The sequence below is a fragment of the Chlorocebus sabaeus genome, chromosome 14 (genome assembly GCF_047675955.1).
Source record: "Chlorocebus sabaeus isolate Y175 chromosome 14, mChlSab1.0.hap1, whole genome shotgun sequence".
Lineage (NCBI taxonomy): Eukaryota > Metazoa > Chordata > Mammalia > Primates > Cercopithecidae > Chlorocebus > Chlorocebus sabaeus.
In genome coordinates, this window is record NC_132917.1 from 84,572,630 (window position 1) to 84,593,330 (window position 20,701).

Below are 20,701 nucleotides of genomic sequence, written 5' to 3' on the forward strand. Positions count from 1 at the left end.
TTCAAATATGTACAAGAGCACCAGTAATACATGGATCAGGCCCCACTGGAACTCAGATGGCCTATGGAGCTCCCTGTAACCTCTCTCGTAAGTGAAATTATCAAGTACTGCCACTGGCAGCAGGGCTGACAGCTCTAAGAGACATTGGTAATAAACAAAAATCATGACCTTTAACCCAATTGTGTAAACTGCACAGCCGACACTCATCCACTATGATAATTACCCTTATTATTAGTAGCCATGGTTTATAGATAGAGAAAAATACGGTCAATCATCTTTCATGACTGAAAAAGAGTATAGTTTAGAGAAAGTTTGGTGTAAAGCCTAAACACACGCCTAATGTGGCAACTTTGAAATGTTGCTTTGGCTGTTTCCTCAAGAACTAACCAAGTAGCAGTACAATTTTCCTATAATAGGCCATGTGAGTTGCCTTTCTGATCACTGCCCTGTTTTCTAAGGTGCCTACAAACCTAAAACATTTTAAGAAAGTTTGTGATATCTAAGAGAACAAGGTAATTATTGAGCAGGTATGTGAATGGCCTTATAAGCACATGAAAAGGTGCTCTACGTCATTAGTCATCAGGGACACTCAAACCACAAGAGATACCATTTTACTCCCAGTAGAATGGCTACATTTAAAAAGGTTAATGGCCGGGCATGGTAGCTCACGCCTGTAATCCCAGCACTTTGGGAGACCAAGGCCAGTGGATCACCTGAGGTCGGGAGTTTGAGGCCAGCCTAACCAACATGGAGAAACCCCGTCTCTACTAAAAACACAAAATTAGCTGGGTATGGTGGCGCATGCCTGTAATCCCAGCTACTCGCCAGGCTAAGGCAGGAGAATCACTTGAACCTGGGAGGCAGAGGTTGGGGTGAGCCAAGATCAAGCCGTTGCACTCCAGCCTAGGCGACAGAGTGAAACTCTGTCTCTAAAAAATGAAAAGACTAACAATACCAAATGCTTGTGAAGATATGGAACAATTGGAACTCTCCTACATTAACGATGAAAATATAAAATGATATAGCCACTTTGCAGAACTATTTGGCAGTTTCTTATAAAGTTAAACATATTCGACTTATGTTCATATGAACATGACTTAGCAATTCCATTCCTACACATTTTGCCCAAGAGAAATGAAAATGTTTCCACAAAAAGACCTGTACACAAATATTGACCTAAGCTTTGTTTGTAAGGCTCAAACATGAAAACAACCCAAATGTTCATTAATGGGAAAATGAATAAACAAACTGTGGTATAATTATACAATAGAATACTCCTTAGCAATAACTAAGTTATAATAGTTAATGAAATTAACTACTGATACATGCAAACACATGGAAGAATCCACAGAGTGCTGAGCAGGAAAAAAATCTTCAAACTCCCACCACCAAAAAAATCTTCATTGATTCTGTAGAATTGTAATGGCTTCTCAAATAAACTCATTATATTCAAGATACAGAATTGATAAGACTACAAAACTCCCTGGTAAATTCTACTCAAGTCAAATTAAATTTGATTTGTAAAGTCAAAAATTATTTGTGAGTTTTGAGGGTTTAAGGCAAATGTTTTAATCTACAAGAATGTAACAAACAACTCACCAATCCTTCCTTTTTTGTGAATATGGCCAGGCATGATGCCAATTTTACATTCTCCAGGCTGAAAGTAAATCACAGTTTTCAGAAAAGTTAAAAAAAAAAAGTCACTCACAGGTCACACACACAAATACACTCGCATTCACTCAAAGCTGTTTAGCCCTGTGAGAGGCTTAATCTGGGTTTCTTTTTATTTTTTGCACTCACATTGATGACTCCAGGGCAGTTGGGCCCAATTAGCCTTGTCTTTCCCTGGCGCAGCAGTTTGTGCTTGACTCGTACCATGTCCTGCTGGGGAATTCCTTCAGTGATACACACAACCAAGGGAATTTCCGCCTCAACAGCTTCATTAATGGCAGCGGCAGCAAAGGGCGGAGGAACATAAATGACAGAAGCCGTTGCTCCTGTCTGTTCTTTGGCCTGAAACATTAACAATGAAGCACTTTATTATTGGTTAAATCATAAAAATTGTAAAATAAATTCAATACCATCATTTTAATAATGTCTTGGGGTAAGAAGAGGACACTACCCAGAGATATAGCATTCTTCCCATTCTCAAATTCGCTACAGTGTCAGAGTAGAGCAGAATCAAGCATAGCTCTTTCTCAGCCAATTTGAATGCCACTGTGAATTGAAAGCTTCTATGACATCTCACTCTCTATGGCATGTCAGTAAACCTGAAAGCAGCTTGACAGTAAACAGAGTCAAAGGATGCGATAGATCATCCACAAATGATGCCGGGGATTAAAAAATAATTTTTAAAAACTCTGTTCAAGATGATAATAGAGGGGGAGACAAAAAAAATATCAAAACTAGTACGGAACCAAAAAAAGTCATATCATGGGGATGTAGGTACTTTATTGAAAAGTACCTACAGTACATAGTTTTCTACCTCTAAAGGCTACAAACACTGCCAGAAGCTAGACTGTGACAACAGCAAATATTGTGCTGGGAAGTCATATGGCTGAAAGGTACGAACCCTACTCATTCAAAAAGCTCTTTGAAAGAGCAGAATGGGTGAAAAACAATATCTGTCAAAAAACTTATAGAATATTCCAAATGTCACAACTACTTGTGTCACTATAAATTATTAATGGATTGCTGAGCAACAAGAACTTTCTTAAAAAAAAAAAAAAAAAGCAAAAAGAGGCTCATGACAAAAGAAAAGTCTACCTAGAGGAATTGTGAAAAAATATCTCCTCTCTATATTTTGAGGTTATAAAATCAGCCATAATAGAATTTACAGCAGGAAGGACTTTAAATTTTTGCTTTAAAACATGTGATGCTTTAAAATATACCTTAAAAATATGCATAAGAAGAGGGGAAGAATACATTTAAGGCTGATCAATACATCATCCCAAAGAACTAAGTTTATTTCCTAGATTTTTAAAATTAAATATCCAAGAATGTACACTACAATTTCTCAGTTTTGTATCTATTCATATGAGTCAAAAGAGAATGCAAGACTACACATTGAGATTAAATTAGCTCCCTACAGAAGCAAAATCTGAGCTGTCAGAAACACTGTATAATTTACTTACCTTTTGTATCATCTGAATTTTTACAAAAAGTACCTATCAGTTTTGTAACAAATAATTAAAGTTTAACTTAAAAATAATTTTAAAAGGTAATTATTAAGAAATCAGCAGTTTGAGGAGAATCTAGGACACTGTGATTTGTAAATCTGACTCTACAATTTAGTTTATCCACATGGGACCACTCTTAACTCCAAGCCATTCTAATCAGCTGTGAGACCATGGGCGAGATCTCTAACCTCTTTGCACTAGTAACATCCTTACCATTAAAATGAGGATGATAACAACACCTACCTCCGAGGGTTGTGGTGAGGCCTGAATGGGGCAATTTGAATGAACTACCTAGCACAGTGCCTGCTCCATAGTCCTCACTCAGGAAGAATTAAGGGGTGGTTGCTGACATTTGTACTACTAACACACTGGAAGAAGAAAGGTAAGGAAACGTAAAAAGCCAAACAGGAGCCTGGCCACAGTACTTCCTCCCTTAATAGCTGATGCATATCTAAAAACAAAAATGACACACAGGTTTTTAGGGCAATTCAAATTTCTCTAGGTTACTGAATTTTCAAACAGCAAGTGACTCTCCCAAAAGAAACATAATTAAGATCTCTACCCAAAGAATGCTTGCTCTTCCCTTGATTTTCTTATCTTGCCAAACTCAGATACCACTAATTACCTCCTTCACAGTATTAAAGACAGGTAAGCCCAGATGCGTCTGGCCTCCTTTCCCCGGAGTGGTTCCTCCAACGAGTTTGGTGCCATATTCCAATGCCTGCTGGCTGTGAAAGGTGCCCTGAGGGGAAAAAGCACAAGATCCATGAGAAACCGCAGACTGGAAAGCCCAAGAGAAGCAAAAGCAATCTTAGCAACTTAGGAAAAGAAAAACAAATAGGTTAGCTATTCCCAGACAATAACATATACGAAGCATTCCCATCAATGTACTAAACATAGCTTTGAACCTTGAAGCAAAACAAGCCTCTGAAAACCCAAAATAGCTATAAACAAGGGCCTGATTCCATTTTCAAACTTGGCTGATGACCAGAAACTTCCGTTTCTCAACTCCTCATGGGCTCACACTCCTCAGTTTAAAATCCATGGTAGATCATCACCCTCCCACAACAACCTTGGCTTTCTTTCACTTCAACTTAAATCTCTGGCAAAACCAAAACCTGGGTTATATCCAATCTTCCCCCTACTCTAAGTCTATACATGTGCAGCCAAAAAGTGGCTAGGGGGAAAAAAAACATGTCAACTGGTCTCATTTTAAATTAATGATCACTCACCTCAAGTAAGCCTTTAATACTGCCCACCCAACAACCTATATTTCTCTATCCATTCACTTTTCCTCATCAGTCTCAGCATTACTGACATTTTGGACAGGATGATTCTTTCTTATGAGAGGTCATCCAGTGCCTAGTGGGACAATTAGCAGCAACCATGGGCTCCACTCATTAGACGCCAGTAGCATACCCTCCTAACTGTCATAACTCCATCCAGTTAATGACAACCAAAAACAGCTCCAAGGACTGATTGATTCATTTTCACTAGGCTTCTGGGGTTCGACTTCCCCTCTTCTCTTTCTCTCTCCTTAGACTTCTCTTTTTCATCTAAATTCATACCCTTGGTGATGTCATCCCATATCATGGCAATACATATCATCCATATGGTGACCCCGCCCACATACACAAAGACACACACACCCCACATATATCTAAGCCTTGAACTCCATACTCACATTGTCAACTGCCTACCTGACACCTCCACTTTGAGAACCAGCAGGCGTCTCAAACTCAACATGTCCAAAACTGAGTTCCCGATCACTCCCCCTCCATCTACCCTATCTCAGTTAAAGACAACTTCATGCCTCACAGATAATCAAACCAAAAATACTGAAGTCGTCCTTGATTATTCTCTTTCTCATATGTACCATATTATATCCATCAGTAGATGTTATTGCTCTATCTTCAAAGTACAATCAACAACTCCTCCCCCTTCTACTGCTATTACCTTGGTCTAAGTCACTTCAACTCTTGATGGGTTATTGCCCTTGCTCCCCTTCAATCTAATCTCCATAGCAGCCCGAGTGATCTGGTCAAAACATAAGGAAGATCATAGTACTCCTCTAATCAAACACTCTGATTGTTTCAGATTTCAGTCAAGTAAAAGCCAAACTCCATATACTGGCCTACAAGTCAATATACAAGCTGTCTCCCCACATCAGAATCCCGTACCTGCCTCCTTATTACACTCCAGCCACGCTGGCCTTGCGGCTTCCACACACAGCAGGCACACGCCTGCCTCATGGCCTCATTGTGTCCTCTGCATGGAATATCCTTCCCTAAGATATCCACTTGGTTCACTCCTACGTCTACTTTACATCTTAACTCAGAGATCAAGCTTTCGCTGACCACCTGATATAAAATCGCCCTCTCCTCCATCCTAACCACCAGGACTACACACACTCCTCCTTTCCCCGGCTTATTTCTTCCATAGCAACTATACATTGTAACATACCACATAATATGCTCATTGATTTTGTTGATATATTCCCCCCCAACCACTAAAATGTAAATTCCATGAAGACAGTGATTTATGTCTACTTTGTTCATTGCAATATGACACCTAAATCAACATACAGTAGGCACTCAATAAATAGCTGTTGAAAAATGAATGAATCAATGTGGTCATTTCAAGCACCTTCAAAATGCGGTTCCAACTATTTATGTTCTATTAAAGGAATAAAAATCAGGGCCTTAGGAAGGACTTCAGAAATTTTCTGATTCAAATTATTTTTCAAAATAGGAAACTTGACCCCAAGCATGTTAATTAACTCGTCTAAAGTCAGGGGCAGGGTTTTGAAAGAACCACAGGCCAGTGCTTGCTCTCTCTCTTAAAGCAGTGCTATTGAAAGCATAGTTTGCAGACTTGCTGCTCTGCAATGAGATAAGAGGAAAAAGAAAAAGAAAAACAACAAAAAAAGGAAGGAAGGAAGGGGGAGAGGGTGGGGGAAAATCTAATTTTTAAAAAAGTAAAAATGTTTGCAAATAAAGCAGTATGACATTGCTACAGTTTTTATTGTATTTTATTAAAATATTGATCTACATTAGACTGAAAATTAAAAACAAACACCTACACTGTTTTTTTGCTACAGACACTGAGAAGCACTGCCCTAGACTACACTGCCAGGTAAACTCAAAAGTACCAAATTTTAATCCTAAAGTAGTGCTAAACAGGAATAACACATCTATTCAAAATAAGCTTATTTTCCTTAGTTTTACTATTATCATCAGCCAGTACACAGTTAGGAATAGTAATAATTTTAGCAGCTTATAAACCCAGTAAAAGAAACAAGATGGCACCCACTGGAAAACTGTATTGCTGAAACATACTCTAAAAATACAAAAATTTTTCATTCATATGTAGAACAATGTGTGTAATGAGAAAAACTAATGAGGCAATATGCAGATTTACTGTGGAAGTAAGTTCTAAACTTCAGACATCATCATTATCTCTATAATGAATCTGATTCAACAAACCTGAGGCAATTAACGCTCTCACTTAACTTTAAAAACAAAAACAAAAAAAAAGGAGAGTGAATGAGAAACAATGTTAACTGCAGGTAACTGAAAAACACTAAAACTACCCTTTGATTTAAATATTTAGGCAAACCATTACCTTATTTAGAACACAGAGACAGTTCTGAATAGTGCTTACACCATGGGCAATGGATTTTACAAAAAAGCTCACAGCTTAAAATGTCATAGAATCATATATTTGGCAAACAGAAAAACAAAATTATATATAATAAATTTATGTGGAGAATTTGGGTTAATCAAACATCTGATTATATGCTAATAATATTAATATATAACAAAAAACAGGCTGAATATAACATCAGTTGGGAAGGGGATGATAGAATGCACTTCAAATCTTGGATGAAGATCTACTTTCCTTAGAATGTATATAAGGGAAGTGGCATACATAACATTATTTGGCTATCAGAATAAACTTTTTTTTTTTTTTGAGACAGGGTCTCACTCTGTCACCCAAGTTGGTTCCGTCATGACTCACTGCAGCCTCAACCTCCTGGACTTAAGTGATCCTTCCACCTCAGCCTCCTGAGTGGCTGGGACCACAGGCATGCGCCACCACAGCCGCTAATTTTTCTATTTTTTGTAGAGATGGGTCTCACTATGTTGCCCAGGCTGGTCTCAAACTCCTGGGTTCTAGCAATCCTGCTACTCTGGCTCCCCAAAGTGCTAGGATTACAGGTGTGGGCCACCACACCCTGCCATTTTTACGAGGAACAAAATTTCAAGGTTTTATGGGTGTTTCATTTTTTTGTTATTGGTGGATTTTTTTTTATGGTAATAGAGGAATGGAAGAAGAAAAAGAAGAAAGGTCTACTGCAACACATTTGTGTGCCCCGTCATTTCAGAAAAAAAAACAGAAAAGCAAAGGACCATTTCACATGAAACAACCTACTAGCTGCAGTCTATAGGATTTGGCCCACTACCTGGTTTTGTAAATTGAGTTTTATTAGAACGCACCCAGGTCCATTCATTGACAATATTTTCTATGGCTGCTTTTGCTGTTAAAATGCTTTTGAGTAGTTGTAACAGAGACTGTATGACCCACTAAACCTAAAATATTTACAATCTGACCTTTTGCAGAATATGTTTACTGACCTCTGCTCTAGATTACCAAAATACTGAAGAATTGACAAGACAATTCTTTTAATTACAGAAAAATCATTAACCTTAAATTATTTTTAAAAAATTAACTGTTTTTATCTTGCCATATCTCCTTTAATAATAAAAAAGGGATACTTTGGGTTAAGATACGTGGTTATACTCTAATTGATTTGACAGTATTCCCTCATTTTAAAAAATTCTGTGCATCTACTATGGTGGAAGTATAAATTTGTTCCAATGTTTTAAAGTTCAATTTAGCAGTAGCTATTAAAATTATAAATACACAGACCATATGACATCCAATTTTACTTTTAGGTATCTATTTTATAGAAATATGGATTGTATATATATTATATGCTGGATAATATTATATAAATATATATAGTTCTGTATAATAAACACTACAAAACACCTATAAATGTGTTTGTATACACAAGAAAAATATCTGAAAGGATACATGCCAACTTGTTAACAGAAGGAATTCCTGGGGAGTAGAAAGGTAGGAAAAAGGAAAGAAGATTCTTATGTGGCATTTTATTATAGAATCTCATCACAGATATATTTATTTACACTTATACAAAATCTATGATGTGAACAGGAAAGAGGATGAGAGAATGAATATCAATAAATGAGAACAAATTAAAACACTTCAGGCAATTTTGCCTGCTAGTCCCAGGCCACGGTCCCAGAAAAGTATAAGATGGGAAAAGTCAGTGGGCTGGTTCTTCTGCTTGTCTCAGTACCCATGAGCCTCTCTGGGTTTGAGCATTTCTCCACACTGAATACGGATTCTGTGTTTAACAATATGGTTTTTTGTCTGTTTGTACAAAACCTAAACACAAGAATCTAGTTTACCTAGTGCTTAGTCAAAGAACCGGTGATCTTTTTCAACATTGGAGGAAAATCATTAGTGTCGTATTTGCTGAAAGAAAGTGTATAGGCCTCCAGCACAATATATTCCTAGTAAGCATACAATATACTCCTTTGCAAAGTAAGTTTAAACACAATTTTTATGTTATAGGCCGACAATAGCAACTAACCTCCTGAGATACAATCCCATTGCTGTACAGTATATTTCTCTGCAACAATCATGTGTTATTTTTGTGATATTAAAAATAAAAAAATTGTTAATTTGTTATATCTCTAGTCTACATTTCAAAATAAAAACCTAGATATACATACCTGTTTGCCGGTGAAACCTTGGCAAATAATCTTTGTATTTTTATCAACATACAGATGTTTCCGAGAAGCTGTATAGGAACAATGCCGAATTCCATTCTGTGCCACTAAGACGTAAAAAACCAAAAAAAAAATAAAAGACACGTTATAATTTTTCTAAACTTTTGAACAATAATTCAACTTGATCACACACACACACAAAATCCTCTAATGCACGAGCTATCCTGTGATCACAGCAAACCTAAATGTCACCTTTTGAATAAGACACAGTGACCACAGTAATAAGTTAGAAAAACAAACAAAAAAGACATCGTTCCATTCTCCAGGATCCCCTCTTTATCAAGAACCATGATCTTATAGTTTTTTTCTGAACTGAGGAAAAAAAAAATTAATGTTTATCATTTTTATTTCCTAGAAAAAAACTGGGGCTCAAAGATAAATGGTTAAAATTAAATCCAGGGACTGAAAACAAAGTGTCACCCCTTTTAATACTGTTTACTAAAGAGCCACATGTTTCCCCATTTGACCCAAATTTTTGAAGTCTAATACCTTTAAATAGGTAAGCTAAGAGGCAAACTTTGTCAGGAATACAAGTAAAAATTGCTCAGCAACTTATTCTCTAGTAGGAACAACATATTAAATGTTAAGTCATAGGATAAAACTTATCTAAAATACAATCAAAAATCACTTAATGTCTTCTGAAATGAACTCATGTATAAAAGAAACAGGGAAAATAAAATAAATAGGCAAGTAGACAAGAGAGGAAAAAGCTTGTTTTAAAAAACAAACCTAGGTTATTGAAGCAACCTACCTAAAAGGGAAATTAATTGAGAAATCTAAGTAGTTACTACAACCAGCTCCCCATGTTTCAAAAAACAGGAGGAGGAACATAGATGACTTAAAATTGTGGGCTACCTTCTAAACGTCCATTAATACTACCAACCTGACTTCTCTGTGGCCCATCCCTGGCCCTTTCAAAGTAGCCAGGCCTTCTACCTATCATTGTGGTAGTCCACGAAGCCAGCCCAAGTAAAGAACATAAGGAGTAATCTCTATTGAACAACAAAAAAAGAACACCTGTCACATATTTGCCCAGAGTCCACTCCATGCTTTCTGCCTTAAATCACTGCCTCATGCCCACCTAAGTCCTGACCTCACATTCCATAACTGAAAGAGCAACAACATCTGCTTCTGGCGGAAGTATCTGGAATCCATTACACCTCCAGGGAAGAGACAGGCCCAGATTTAGCCCTTACCACCTGGATAATATTTGGTACACACAAAGAACCGCTATGTAACAGACAGCTTTCTCAGACGAGACTGTGATCAACAAGGGGCCATGGGCTTTGCAGGTCAAGTTCTGGCACAGCAGTCACAGCTAAGCATCTGACTCTAGGCCAGTGGACACAGCAGGGATTTATGGCCTGAGACCCTGTCCCTACTGAGCTGTGCAGCACAGCCCACCCTTGCCAGTGCTGCACTCCAGACCCATCCTTGTCCTTAGCTCCCACTTCTCCCAGCTGAACACCTACAACCATGATATTTGTGTAGAAGCTACACCCTTTCCTACCCTGCTACAATTCCTGACTAGTGGAAGAACCGGCTTTACCAGTCCCTCCCACTGAATCTTCAACAAAGGCTCATATCATTTCATATATCATATCATATCATTATCATATCATATATTTTCAGACCAGAAGGTAGAAAATTTGATTATAAGATCAGATGTTGTGATCAGGATATCTGGAGTCCCTACTTGTTCATATAAAATACTTTTTCTGGGTAAAGTTTGGTTCTGCACAAGTACTCTTATACTCACTAACTTAACATAGATCAGACAATTCACTTCTCCTTCGAAAGGAGCAGAAGTCACCCTGAGAAAAGTCAGGTCTGTCTGTGTCCCTAAAGCACAGCTCCAATAACAGACCAACGAAGATCTCTACTTTCTCATAGTAACTCCAGATCTCCTGGATCAATTCTATGGAGCACAAGATTTTACAACATCAGATCTTTGGTGCTCATAAAAAGTGTATCAGAAGTGTGATAAACAGCAGCTCACCTCCCAATCCCCTGGCCTTTTAGTATTAGTCTGTGCAATGCCCCTGAGAGCCTACAGCATCTAATGAAGTAAATCTTGGGAAACCTCTAATGCATAGGTGTAGATGTGTGTGCACTCATGCACGTGTGATCTCCCCATCTACACACCAGGCCTAGGCTCATACAGACCCACTTCTAGATAAGCTGGAACTAATAGACTATTATCATCTTACAGGCAAATCCAAGAAATGTATTCAAGGGCAAGAAAGTGAAATTCCTGATCACATTCCATCCTGACAAGAGACCTGTATGACGCCAGGCAAGGTTATCATCTGTACTGAAATGTGAGTTCGTTCATTGATTCAATCAACATTTGGGGAGCACCTATACCAAGCCATAATGTCAGGTGTCAAGGATAAAGTGATGAACGACAGTGTCTCAGCCCTCAAATAACTCACAATCTATATGAACTGATATAAAAGTCGGCCATAACTGTTTAGTGTGTAAAGTACTATAACAACAACAACAAAAAAAAGCCTTGGGAATTTGGGGTAAACTCCCCACACCTATTCAAGGTAGAGAAGTCTATGTACGTGTGAGAGGTGGAGTTAAGGAATGAATCCCTCATTGAGATTACCTCCAAATTGAAACCTAGGTTATCAGCAGTTCACTACTAAAACCCCCAATAACTTGATCTCCAAGCTCCTAAAGAAAGGAAAGAGGTTCATCTGGTTCCTGGTCCACTGTTATGACCTCTCCACAACTAAAAACTCTCTTCACCTCTGCCCCAGCCCTGGCCCATGCTACCTAACTTGAGCCCCTATCATCTAAACTGCACAGTAGGAATTAACTTGTCACAGGAGATCCAGACAAGGAATCATGGACCATCATATGCTTCCTTTTCTAGAATACTGCTCTAATATGTTAGGCTAGCCAAGTGAGAAATGTTGGCAATCAGAGCAGACTCTAAAACCCAGCGGAAAACCGTGAGTAGCCCAGCAAGCCATGACGGTATACCATAATCACCACAAATGCCTTTTGAATCCCAGAAACTCAACCTACACCAGAAGATGAATCCACCCTATCCCAGGCCCTTTATATCAAGCATGCTCCCCAACCTGTCATGGCTGTAAGGAGGACCTGAAGGTGAGCTATATGATGTAATACTCCTCACCTTAATTTCTGCCTCCTCAACAGCTTGAGGTAACACACTCCAGAGAGAACCAATTCTCAGTCTCCTGCCACTCCATGCTACCATGACACACCTAACAACTGGTGGATATATTTGAGGCAATACTATTATCAAATCAATGACAAGTCTTACTATTGTTGACATCATAGAATGAAGGAAGGAAATTCTTTGTTGCTGTATTTGCATTCAAATGGAAATAATGCAAAATACGCTTTTCCAAGTAAAACTCACCAAATGTTAAATCACTGTCATTCTCCTCATTCTTCCCCGCCTTAACTAATTTAAGGCCCAGAATTCCAGGCTTGAGATTCCCCACAAAAGCAGACTCCCCACACCCCCACCTTCACTCCTAGAATCCTTCCACCACTCTCCTTAATTTGGGCTGGTAAAGAGTGCAAACAACTAGCTGCTATAAATATTAAAATCAAACTGACTCTACACTTTCTTTCCCTAATGAATTTCTTCTCCACCCAAATTATCAAGCAAATATCTTAAGTAATTAAAAATAGCCTACTCTGCTTCTGCTAGAGAATGCAAAGTAGTTCACAGTGCAAATCTTCCACTGTCCACTGCTTAACCCAACTTAATCATATTTTGGTTTTAAATACAATCCTGACCTCTGTGACAAAGCCATCAAATTACTAGAGTAAGTGACTTCCTAAAGTGAAATTTAGAACACAAGGCATACATTGGTAGCCAAACCATCTTGCAAATATCTCTTACCTTTCAATTAAAGATGTAATGTCCTCAACTTCCTGAGAATTTCACTTACGTTAATCCATATAAATTAACATTTAAATAAAACACTACAGTCAAGAATTCCTATATCTTCACATGATATATATGATTTATGAATATAATGGGGGACTTTAAAAGGGATCTGAGATTAAGAATAGAAGCTATGAACACTTTCATGTGGTATACGATAAACACCATCACACAGTACACTACTGAGTGCACATATATCCTTACTCTCTTTATCACATTATTTCTAAGTGAAATTATCTAAGCTTAAATTTATTTCAAGATTATTTCAAGTGCCATCTAAATACTTTTCGCACTGCTAACTGTAAACTCCATGAGTGTCAGGACCATGTCTTATTCATCTCATCTCCTATGGTATATGGTCAGTTACTTACACACAATAGGTGCATGGGAAGCATTTCACTTAATTACAGGACAAGAAAAAGGGTCTCCAAAAGAAACACTTACACCAGACTAAACATCATAAGGTTCATCTCTTTTTCAGTGAGTTGGAAAAAGTCAATCTTGAACTCCCACGTATCAGGAAAGAGGGAAAAGAACCCTCTATCTTTTTTGTACATATAAAGACAATAGGTTTCTCTAAAATTCATATAGAGACTGCATGGAAGTTCAGCCCTAAAATGCTGCTGGCAGTCCCCAAAGCTACATTAATCTAGTACAAATGCCATGCTAACATTTTTTTTAATAAATGAAACCCAAAAGCAGTAATACAAATTTAATATTTCCCTACATGAAAAAAGAAAACATTCAGACTGAGTAAAACACACCATAGGCAGAGTTAAAGGCAATGACAGACCAGGGGAGTGTTTTCATAACATTTAACAGACAAGGAATTAACCTGGGCAACAGGAAGAGCCAGCAAAAAGTGGAGCTCAAAGCCTAAGAGAAAAACTGATAAAGGCCATGAACAAGAAACACAATGGATGACAAACTACAAATCAATATATGATGAGATGCCTAGTTTTACTAATAAGAAGGAAATAAGTATTATTATTACTATTATAATTATTTGAGATGGAGTTTTACTCTGTAGCCCAGGCTGGAGCGCAGTGGTGCGATCTCAATTCATTGCAACCTCCACCTCTCGGGTTCAAGGGATTCTCCTGCCTCAGCCTCCTGAGTATCTGGGACTACAGGCCCACACCACCATACCCAGCTAATTTTTTTGTACTTTTAGTAGAGACGGTGTTTCACCATGTTGGCCAGGCTGGTCTCAAACTCCTGACCTCAAGTGGTCCGCCTGCCTCAGCCTCCCAAAGTGCTGGGATTACAGGTATGCGCCACCATACCCAGCCGAAAATAAGTATTTTAAATTAAATATTAGAGCAGGAAAGGTGAGGTTGGCCACCAGGAATAGTTTCTGATGGCGAATGCTATAGTTGTCACATCCTAGGCCACCTCCTTCAGATTCTTAGAAATTATCCAGCTTAACCTTGGGACTGCATCCCAGGAGCAGCTGAGAACATCATCACAAGAATCAGACAGGCCTGGTCTTGAGTTTATGCTCTGCCTTTCAGCAGCCATGTAACCCAGAGCATATCTTTTGATCTCCCTTAGACTTAGTCTTCCCATCTAGAAGTGGGATAATAGCTGCCCCTAGGAGGCTGTGATGTTAATATGAAATTACTCCTTAAATTGGCACCAGGTAGCACAGTGTCTGGTACACTTTCAAAACTGGGTTTATAACCCTACATGAACACAAAGGCAAATCTTTCCCTAAAAAGAGAGAAAAAATAGTTCATATTTTAAAATCAAATAAGTCTAGCCAAAAATGTTTTCTACATGTCCTTGTGCACATCTTACATGTTTATTTATAAAAATACTAATCCATGTCTACATATAATGTGCAGTATGCACAAATATACTTCTAAGTTTTTAACATATAATACATTTGTAAAGGTGCAGCCCTCACTGTAAAACAGGGACAATAATAGTTTATACTTCATAGGCTGATGTGAGAATTAAATGAGTTAGTAATATATAAAGCATTTAAAACAGTGCCTAGGATAGAGCCAAGTGTTATATCACTAAGAGCTATTTTATTACCATTATTATTACCGATGCAGAATGAGTAGACCAAACTGCTTTGAGATGTTCACTGTGACAGGCTATCTGTCAGGTGCTAGGGATTCACAGGTGAACAAGACAGGCTCAGGGTCCTACCCGCGTGAAGTTTCCTGCCCTGTAAAGGAGCTAAACATTACACAAAGAAAAACAAAACTACCAACAGTACAAACTGTAATAAAGACAATGAAGGAAAGAGGCTGAGTAATCTGAGAGAGATGTGTTTTCAACGGGGGTGATAGATTTGTACCTGTCAGCCACATACTGGTCTTCTTCACCATAATAGTAACCGCATGATTTATAAGATGGCTGATGGGATGAATGATGCAATGTATGGTCAAAGAGCACCTGCCCAGCGTAGGACTCAAACCATGGGCCTTGTATGACCAGTACCATGCTCCTAACCAATAACCCAAGGCTCTATTCATGCAATACTCAATACTCCTTCAACTCACCTCTCAAACTGTGTCCCTGGTAAACATTTATTCATGCATACACTCATGAATTTAACAAATGCACACTTATTAACCATATGCATTATGCATATGTAAGACACAGGCTATTGCAGTCTACACCTATAGGACCTTATAATACAGCAGACTAGCTAGCAGCCACTTACCCCCAAACAACCCACTATTCAAATGTTAAATTATATATTCATTTAATATTGACTTACAAGTGAAGTTTAATAAGCTGTAAGTACCATATTTCATCACATATAACACACCATTGATTTTTAAGACGTACCATTAATTACCAGTAAAAAAGAAAAAATGAGGCGGGCGGATCACCTGAGGTCAGGAGTTTGAGACCTGCCTGACCAACATGGAGAAACCCCATCTCTACTAAAAATACAAAATTAACAGGGCATGGTGGCACATACCTGTAATCCCAGCTACTCAGGAGGCTGAGGCAGGAGAATCGCTTGAACCCAGGAGGCAGAGGTTGCCATGAGCTGAGACTGTGCCATTGCACTCCAGCCTGAGCAACAAGAGCAAAACTCTGTCTCAAAAAAATTACATATATATCAATAATAAGACACATTCTAACGTAAGAAATGTTATAATGTAAAAAAATGTGGGTCTATCGGGCCTGTAATCCCAGCACTTTGGGAGGCTGAGGTGGGCGGATCATGAGGTCAGGAGATTGAGATCATCCTGGCTAACACAGTGAAACCCCGTCTCCACTAAAAATACAAAAAAATTAGCCAGGCATGGTGGTGGGTGCCTGTAGTCCCAGCCACTTAGGAGGCTGAGGCAGGAGAATGGGGTGAACCCAGGAGGCGGACCTTGCAGTGCGCCGACATGGCACCTCTGCACTCCAGCCTGGGGGACAGAGCGAGACTCCGTCTTAAAAAAAAAAAAAAAAAAGTGTGGGTCTATGGCATGCCAGTCCCTTGATGAAATGAAATTGTTGCCCTGCATTTAAGAGAAATTATTTTTAACATTCCCAATTACATTTCTATGGAAAAACAAATTTGATGTCAGAAAATCAAATCACTTTCTCATGGCTACATTGGTACATTTGAATCAAAGCTATTTTGTATTTCTGAAATAAAGATTTGGTTGTTAGATGCAATGGCAACAGATACTAGTATCCAAAACATCACTGTTGAGTATCTCCTTTTCCAAACTACACTTTAAATGCATCTCTGATTCTAAAAACAGGCCTACACACTTGGTAAACACAGGGAAAAGGAAGGCAACACCTTTGAGCAGAATAGTCACCTTCTCAACACATCACTGAGGCTGCCAAAAAAAATCAGAGCTTCGAAGAAAGCAGCTTAAATTATCACATGGTACATGCTGGTGGAAAGGATACTGCAGAGTCAGAAGACCTGGGTGCTAGTACCCCTTCTGATACTCACTGGGAACTTTCGGGATTTCCTCATCTGCCATACAAAGGTTTGGGACCAGTTGGCTTTTAAGCTTTACTTTCTGGCATTAAAATACCAAAATTCTGAGGTTCAAAAATACTGGCTCTTATTTCCTATTTATTCTAAAAGATTCAAGTTACAGAAACTACTGACCAGTTTTAAAAAGACTTTGCATTACTTTATGCTTCTCTTAAAAACGTCACTATTTCAACTTTAAGGGTGCTTATGAAATCCTTAAACTTTCTCATGGAAGAAATCGTTCTCATTTTTCATTGTATTTTCTCTCTCCACTTCAACTGGATCCTTTTCCTTCTTCTTTTTTTTCTTTTTTTTTTTTTTTTTTTAAGAGTCTCACGCTGTCGCCCAGGCTGGAGTGCAGTGGCACGATCTCAGTTCACTGCAAGCTCCACCTCCCGGGTTCAAGCAATTCTCCTGCCTCAGCCTCCTGAGTAGCTGGGATTACAGGTGCCTGTCACCACGCCCGGCTATTTTTGTATTTTTAGTAGAGATAGGGTTTCGCCATCTTGGCCAGGCTGGTCTTGAACTCCTGACCTTGTGATCCACCCACCTCAGCCTCCCAAAGTGCTGGGATTACAGGCATGAGCCACCGTGCCAGGCCCCTTTTCCTTTTTTCATAAGCTGTAAAACAGGGCTCTGAAAGACAACTACCAGTGTTCACTTGAGTTTTTTGTTGTTGTTGCTGTTAACTCTAATCAATATTGCAACACTATGACCTTCAGCAAGTAACGTACCATAAGTTTAAACTTAACAGAGGGAACAAAATTCCCTAACATCTGCAGCTCTATTAGCTTCACAGTCTAAATAATTTCTGGCCCCTTTAAAAAAAAAAGTTTGCAAGGTGATGTTGGAGCTGCTATTTTTCTAGTGGGAGTGAAAATGGGCTCAGAAATGTGGCATGGGAAATAGGAGTTAGAGTTTTGTGAATTTAGAAGTGTTTATACATTAAACATTGTTGTCCATAACCCCTCTTGATATAGAATATATCTTGGTTTAGATCTCAGACCCTTAACAACAAGTTAATCACATGACTTCAAGCCCACTCCAATAACGAAACTTAACCAGATGGTCACTCTAAAGCCAAGTGATCCTGGGAGTCTAAGAACGAACTTCCACTTCTGTGGGAAGAGGATTGAGAGTTCTGCTAAGGGTGGAGTAAGGAGCTAGATCTTTTAGACACTCTTCTTTATTCTCTAGATTTTTCTAGACAGCAGACCTACCTGAGGCTAGGATCTTGCAGAACCTCAGACTAGCAAGACCACAGAAGCGAAAGACACAGGTGGGCAACTTCTTCCTGGGGTTTCCCACCACAGTGGTTGTGCTGCACACCTGATCTTCTACATTCTAACCCACTATCTATTCAAATAAAGCTGGTTTAAAACCATATTCAATATACTTCATTCTTGGTGCTCAAACTCTATTGCCCTGAGTGATTACTGGGTATAACGAATTCTTTTTGTCCTTCTGCCTACAACACCCTCAAGAATCTCCAGAAAGCTTTACCAAACCAACCAACTATTTCATACTTGCTAACATTATCTAGCCAGACCTTTGTCCTCAAGTGATTGGCAACTAAGTGTTAGCTACTGAGTGCACACTCATCAATGCACACTTTTAGAATGTAATCTTCTCAAGAAAGGAATTAAGTCTCATAAAATACTCAGTACAAGCAGAATTAAGAACAAACCGGAAAAAGAAAACTAACTTTATTACATACGAGATACTTTATACAAATTGCTCCACTTATTCTGCAGTGAACCCAGATCATCCTGTACATCATCATTGCTAAAACGCACATTTTTTTTCACTTTTTAAAAAACCAGGATACATGTGACAACCACTGGTGTGTCACAATTTTAATAAGCAATCGTTTTTCATTGTTAGTGGTAAACAAAATAATGGTCCACCTTACAAGTGATAGTGCTTCAGGCTCACTGAAATGTGTTAATATTTTCATGTGATTGGAAACACTGAAAAACAGATTAAGAAAAGTGTCCAGGGTTGTTACACAGACTGAAAAGGGACTAGCCAGATTTCAAACCCTGATGTGGATGATTACAAAGTTTCTTTCTACTGTAACCTACCTGATAAGCACAGAGACTTTGAATATAGCAAGAATTTTCCATAGTCAGCGTGTCTCAAAGACTAGCAACCTTGGGTGCTAAGTTTTCGGGAACTGATGTGTCCACAAACCGCCTGTTGGAGGCACTGCAAATAAGCTGGTTTAGGTCCCAGCCAACCATAAGCTTCCAGGAGTCTATGCGGCTATGCCGACCCACTCTGTGTAAAGAAACTATCTTTCCCCTGATGTACAATCTTGCGGAGGGGGAATTCGAAGTGTAGGACCTTTCCGTACTAGGGACAGCCTCATCCCCCAACTTCCTACTGAGACACTTCCCCTACCTCTCAACCCAGACACTTACCTTCCCCACCTCTTCACCCCCAACTCCAAATAAGGCCAGTCTAGACGCCACCCCCACCTTGTCACTTGTCACCGCTGGGCCGAAAGCAAGCTTCCAAATTTACAGGGCTCCCAGACCCGAATCCTGGCTCAGCCACCCAGTATCTCCATCTACCAGCGGCCTAAGTCATGCCCCCCACCCCACGTATCCAGCAAAGCTCCTTCCTCCGTAGGGGTCGCCGACTCGAAGCCGGAATCCCAAACCGCTCCCAGGCCCCCGCCGAGGTCCCGCCCTGAGGGCCCAGCCGTGGCCTGGGCCAGGACGCTGGGTCCGGCGAGGCCAAGAACCCGCGGGCGCAAGGAAGACAGTCCTGGCCGGACTCACGGAGAAAGCTGCGCGACAGCAGACGGGCGGCTGCGAGGCCGCTGCTGCCGGAGACCATGGTAGCGATGTCAGCGGCAGCCGCAAGGGTCGCGGTCATCCGCCAATGACACTCCCAGGCCCCCGGGGACCTCACAGGGACAGAGGCCAAGGCGGAGGGTGGCCACAGCAGTCGCCTGAACAAATTTCCTTCTACAGAGGATTCTTCACGGAACAGCGGCGATGGCAGGTGAAGACAAAGAGGCATCCTGTCGGAGAGGCAGATAATAACTCGGTTCCTTCCTAGAAATGTGGGTTTGATTAACATTAATTATAACAGCAGCTGGGGGTAAACCCCCACGTGAGACCGGCCGGCGCGTGGCATTGTGGGCAATGTAGTCTGACGGCCGCGACTGGTTCGTAGGTTTTGAGTGAGGCTGCGGGAAGGGAGCGAGGGGAGAGCGGCAGTGAGACCGGGGAGACAAGGCACTTGAAGACTAGGAGGGAAGAAACAGCGAGGTGAGGTGCGAAGAGCAGTGCCAGAACTTTGTATCCCAGGCCCATCTCCTCCCCCCTTCGTTTTCCTCGTTTGCTATTAGAAAGAATAATATTTCTCACCGCGTACCTGTGCCTGGACCCGGAAGGGTTGCCTCTGGGGACGGCAATTCGAACTGGCGCTGGTGGCATGTGAAGGGAAAGACGTGATGAGAAAAACCAAAAGTTATCTTACTGACAGTTAATTTCTTGGAATGTGGAGTTTCTAGTTAAATAATCATGCAGTGTTTGACTAGCACTAAGTGTATGAGTGTTTATTCCCTGGGTATCCTAAGGACTGAAATTCGAGGTCAAATGCGACTTTGCTCCCTGTTTGGACAAACAGTTCCCTCTTCTGTAACAGCTTTAGAAGGAACCTCAGGGAGTCCCAGAGTCAAAAGGTAAACAAGAGATGAAGTAATCTGCGTCTCTGCCGAAAATCGTGCTCCTGA

General features: G+C 39.9%; 1 protein-coding gene across 1 annotated transcript in view; it reads right to left on the reverse strand.

Moving 5' to 3' along the window:
• SUCLG1 (succinate-CoA ligase GDP/ADP-forming subunit alpha) overlaps window positions 1–19,871 on the reverse strand; it is a 35,888-nt gene extending 16,017 nt beyond the window's left edge. Inside the window, exons 1-5 of the mRNA XM_007970051.3 lie at window positions 19,740–19,871; window positions 9,005–9,108; window positions 3,805–3,921; window positions 1,801–2,013; window positions 1,600–1,657 (exon numbers count right to left, since the gene is read on the reverse strand). Of these exons, the coding sequence (XP_007968242.3) occupies window positions 1,600–1,657; window positions 1,801–2,013; window positions 3,805–3,921; window positions 9,005–9,108; window positions 19,740–19,836 (589 nt within the window). The 5' untranslated portion in view covers window positions 19,837–19,871. The remainder of the gene's footprint in view (window positions 1–1,599; window positions 1,658–1,800; window positions 2,014–3,804; window positions 3,922–9,004; window positions 9,109–19,739) is intronic.
• Between the last annotated feature and the right edge of the window lie 830 nt (window positions 19,872–20,701).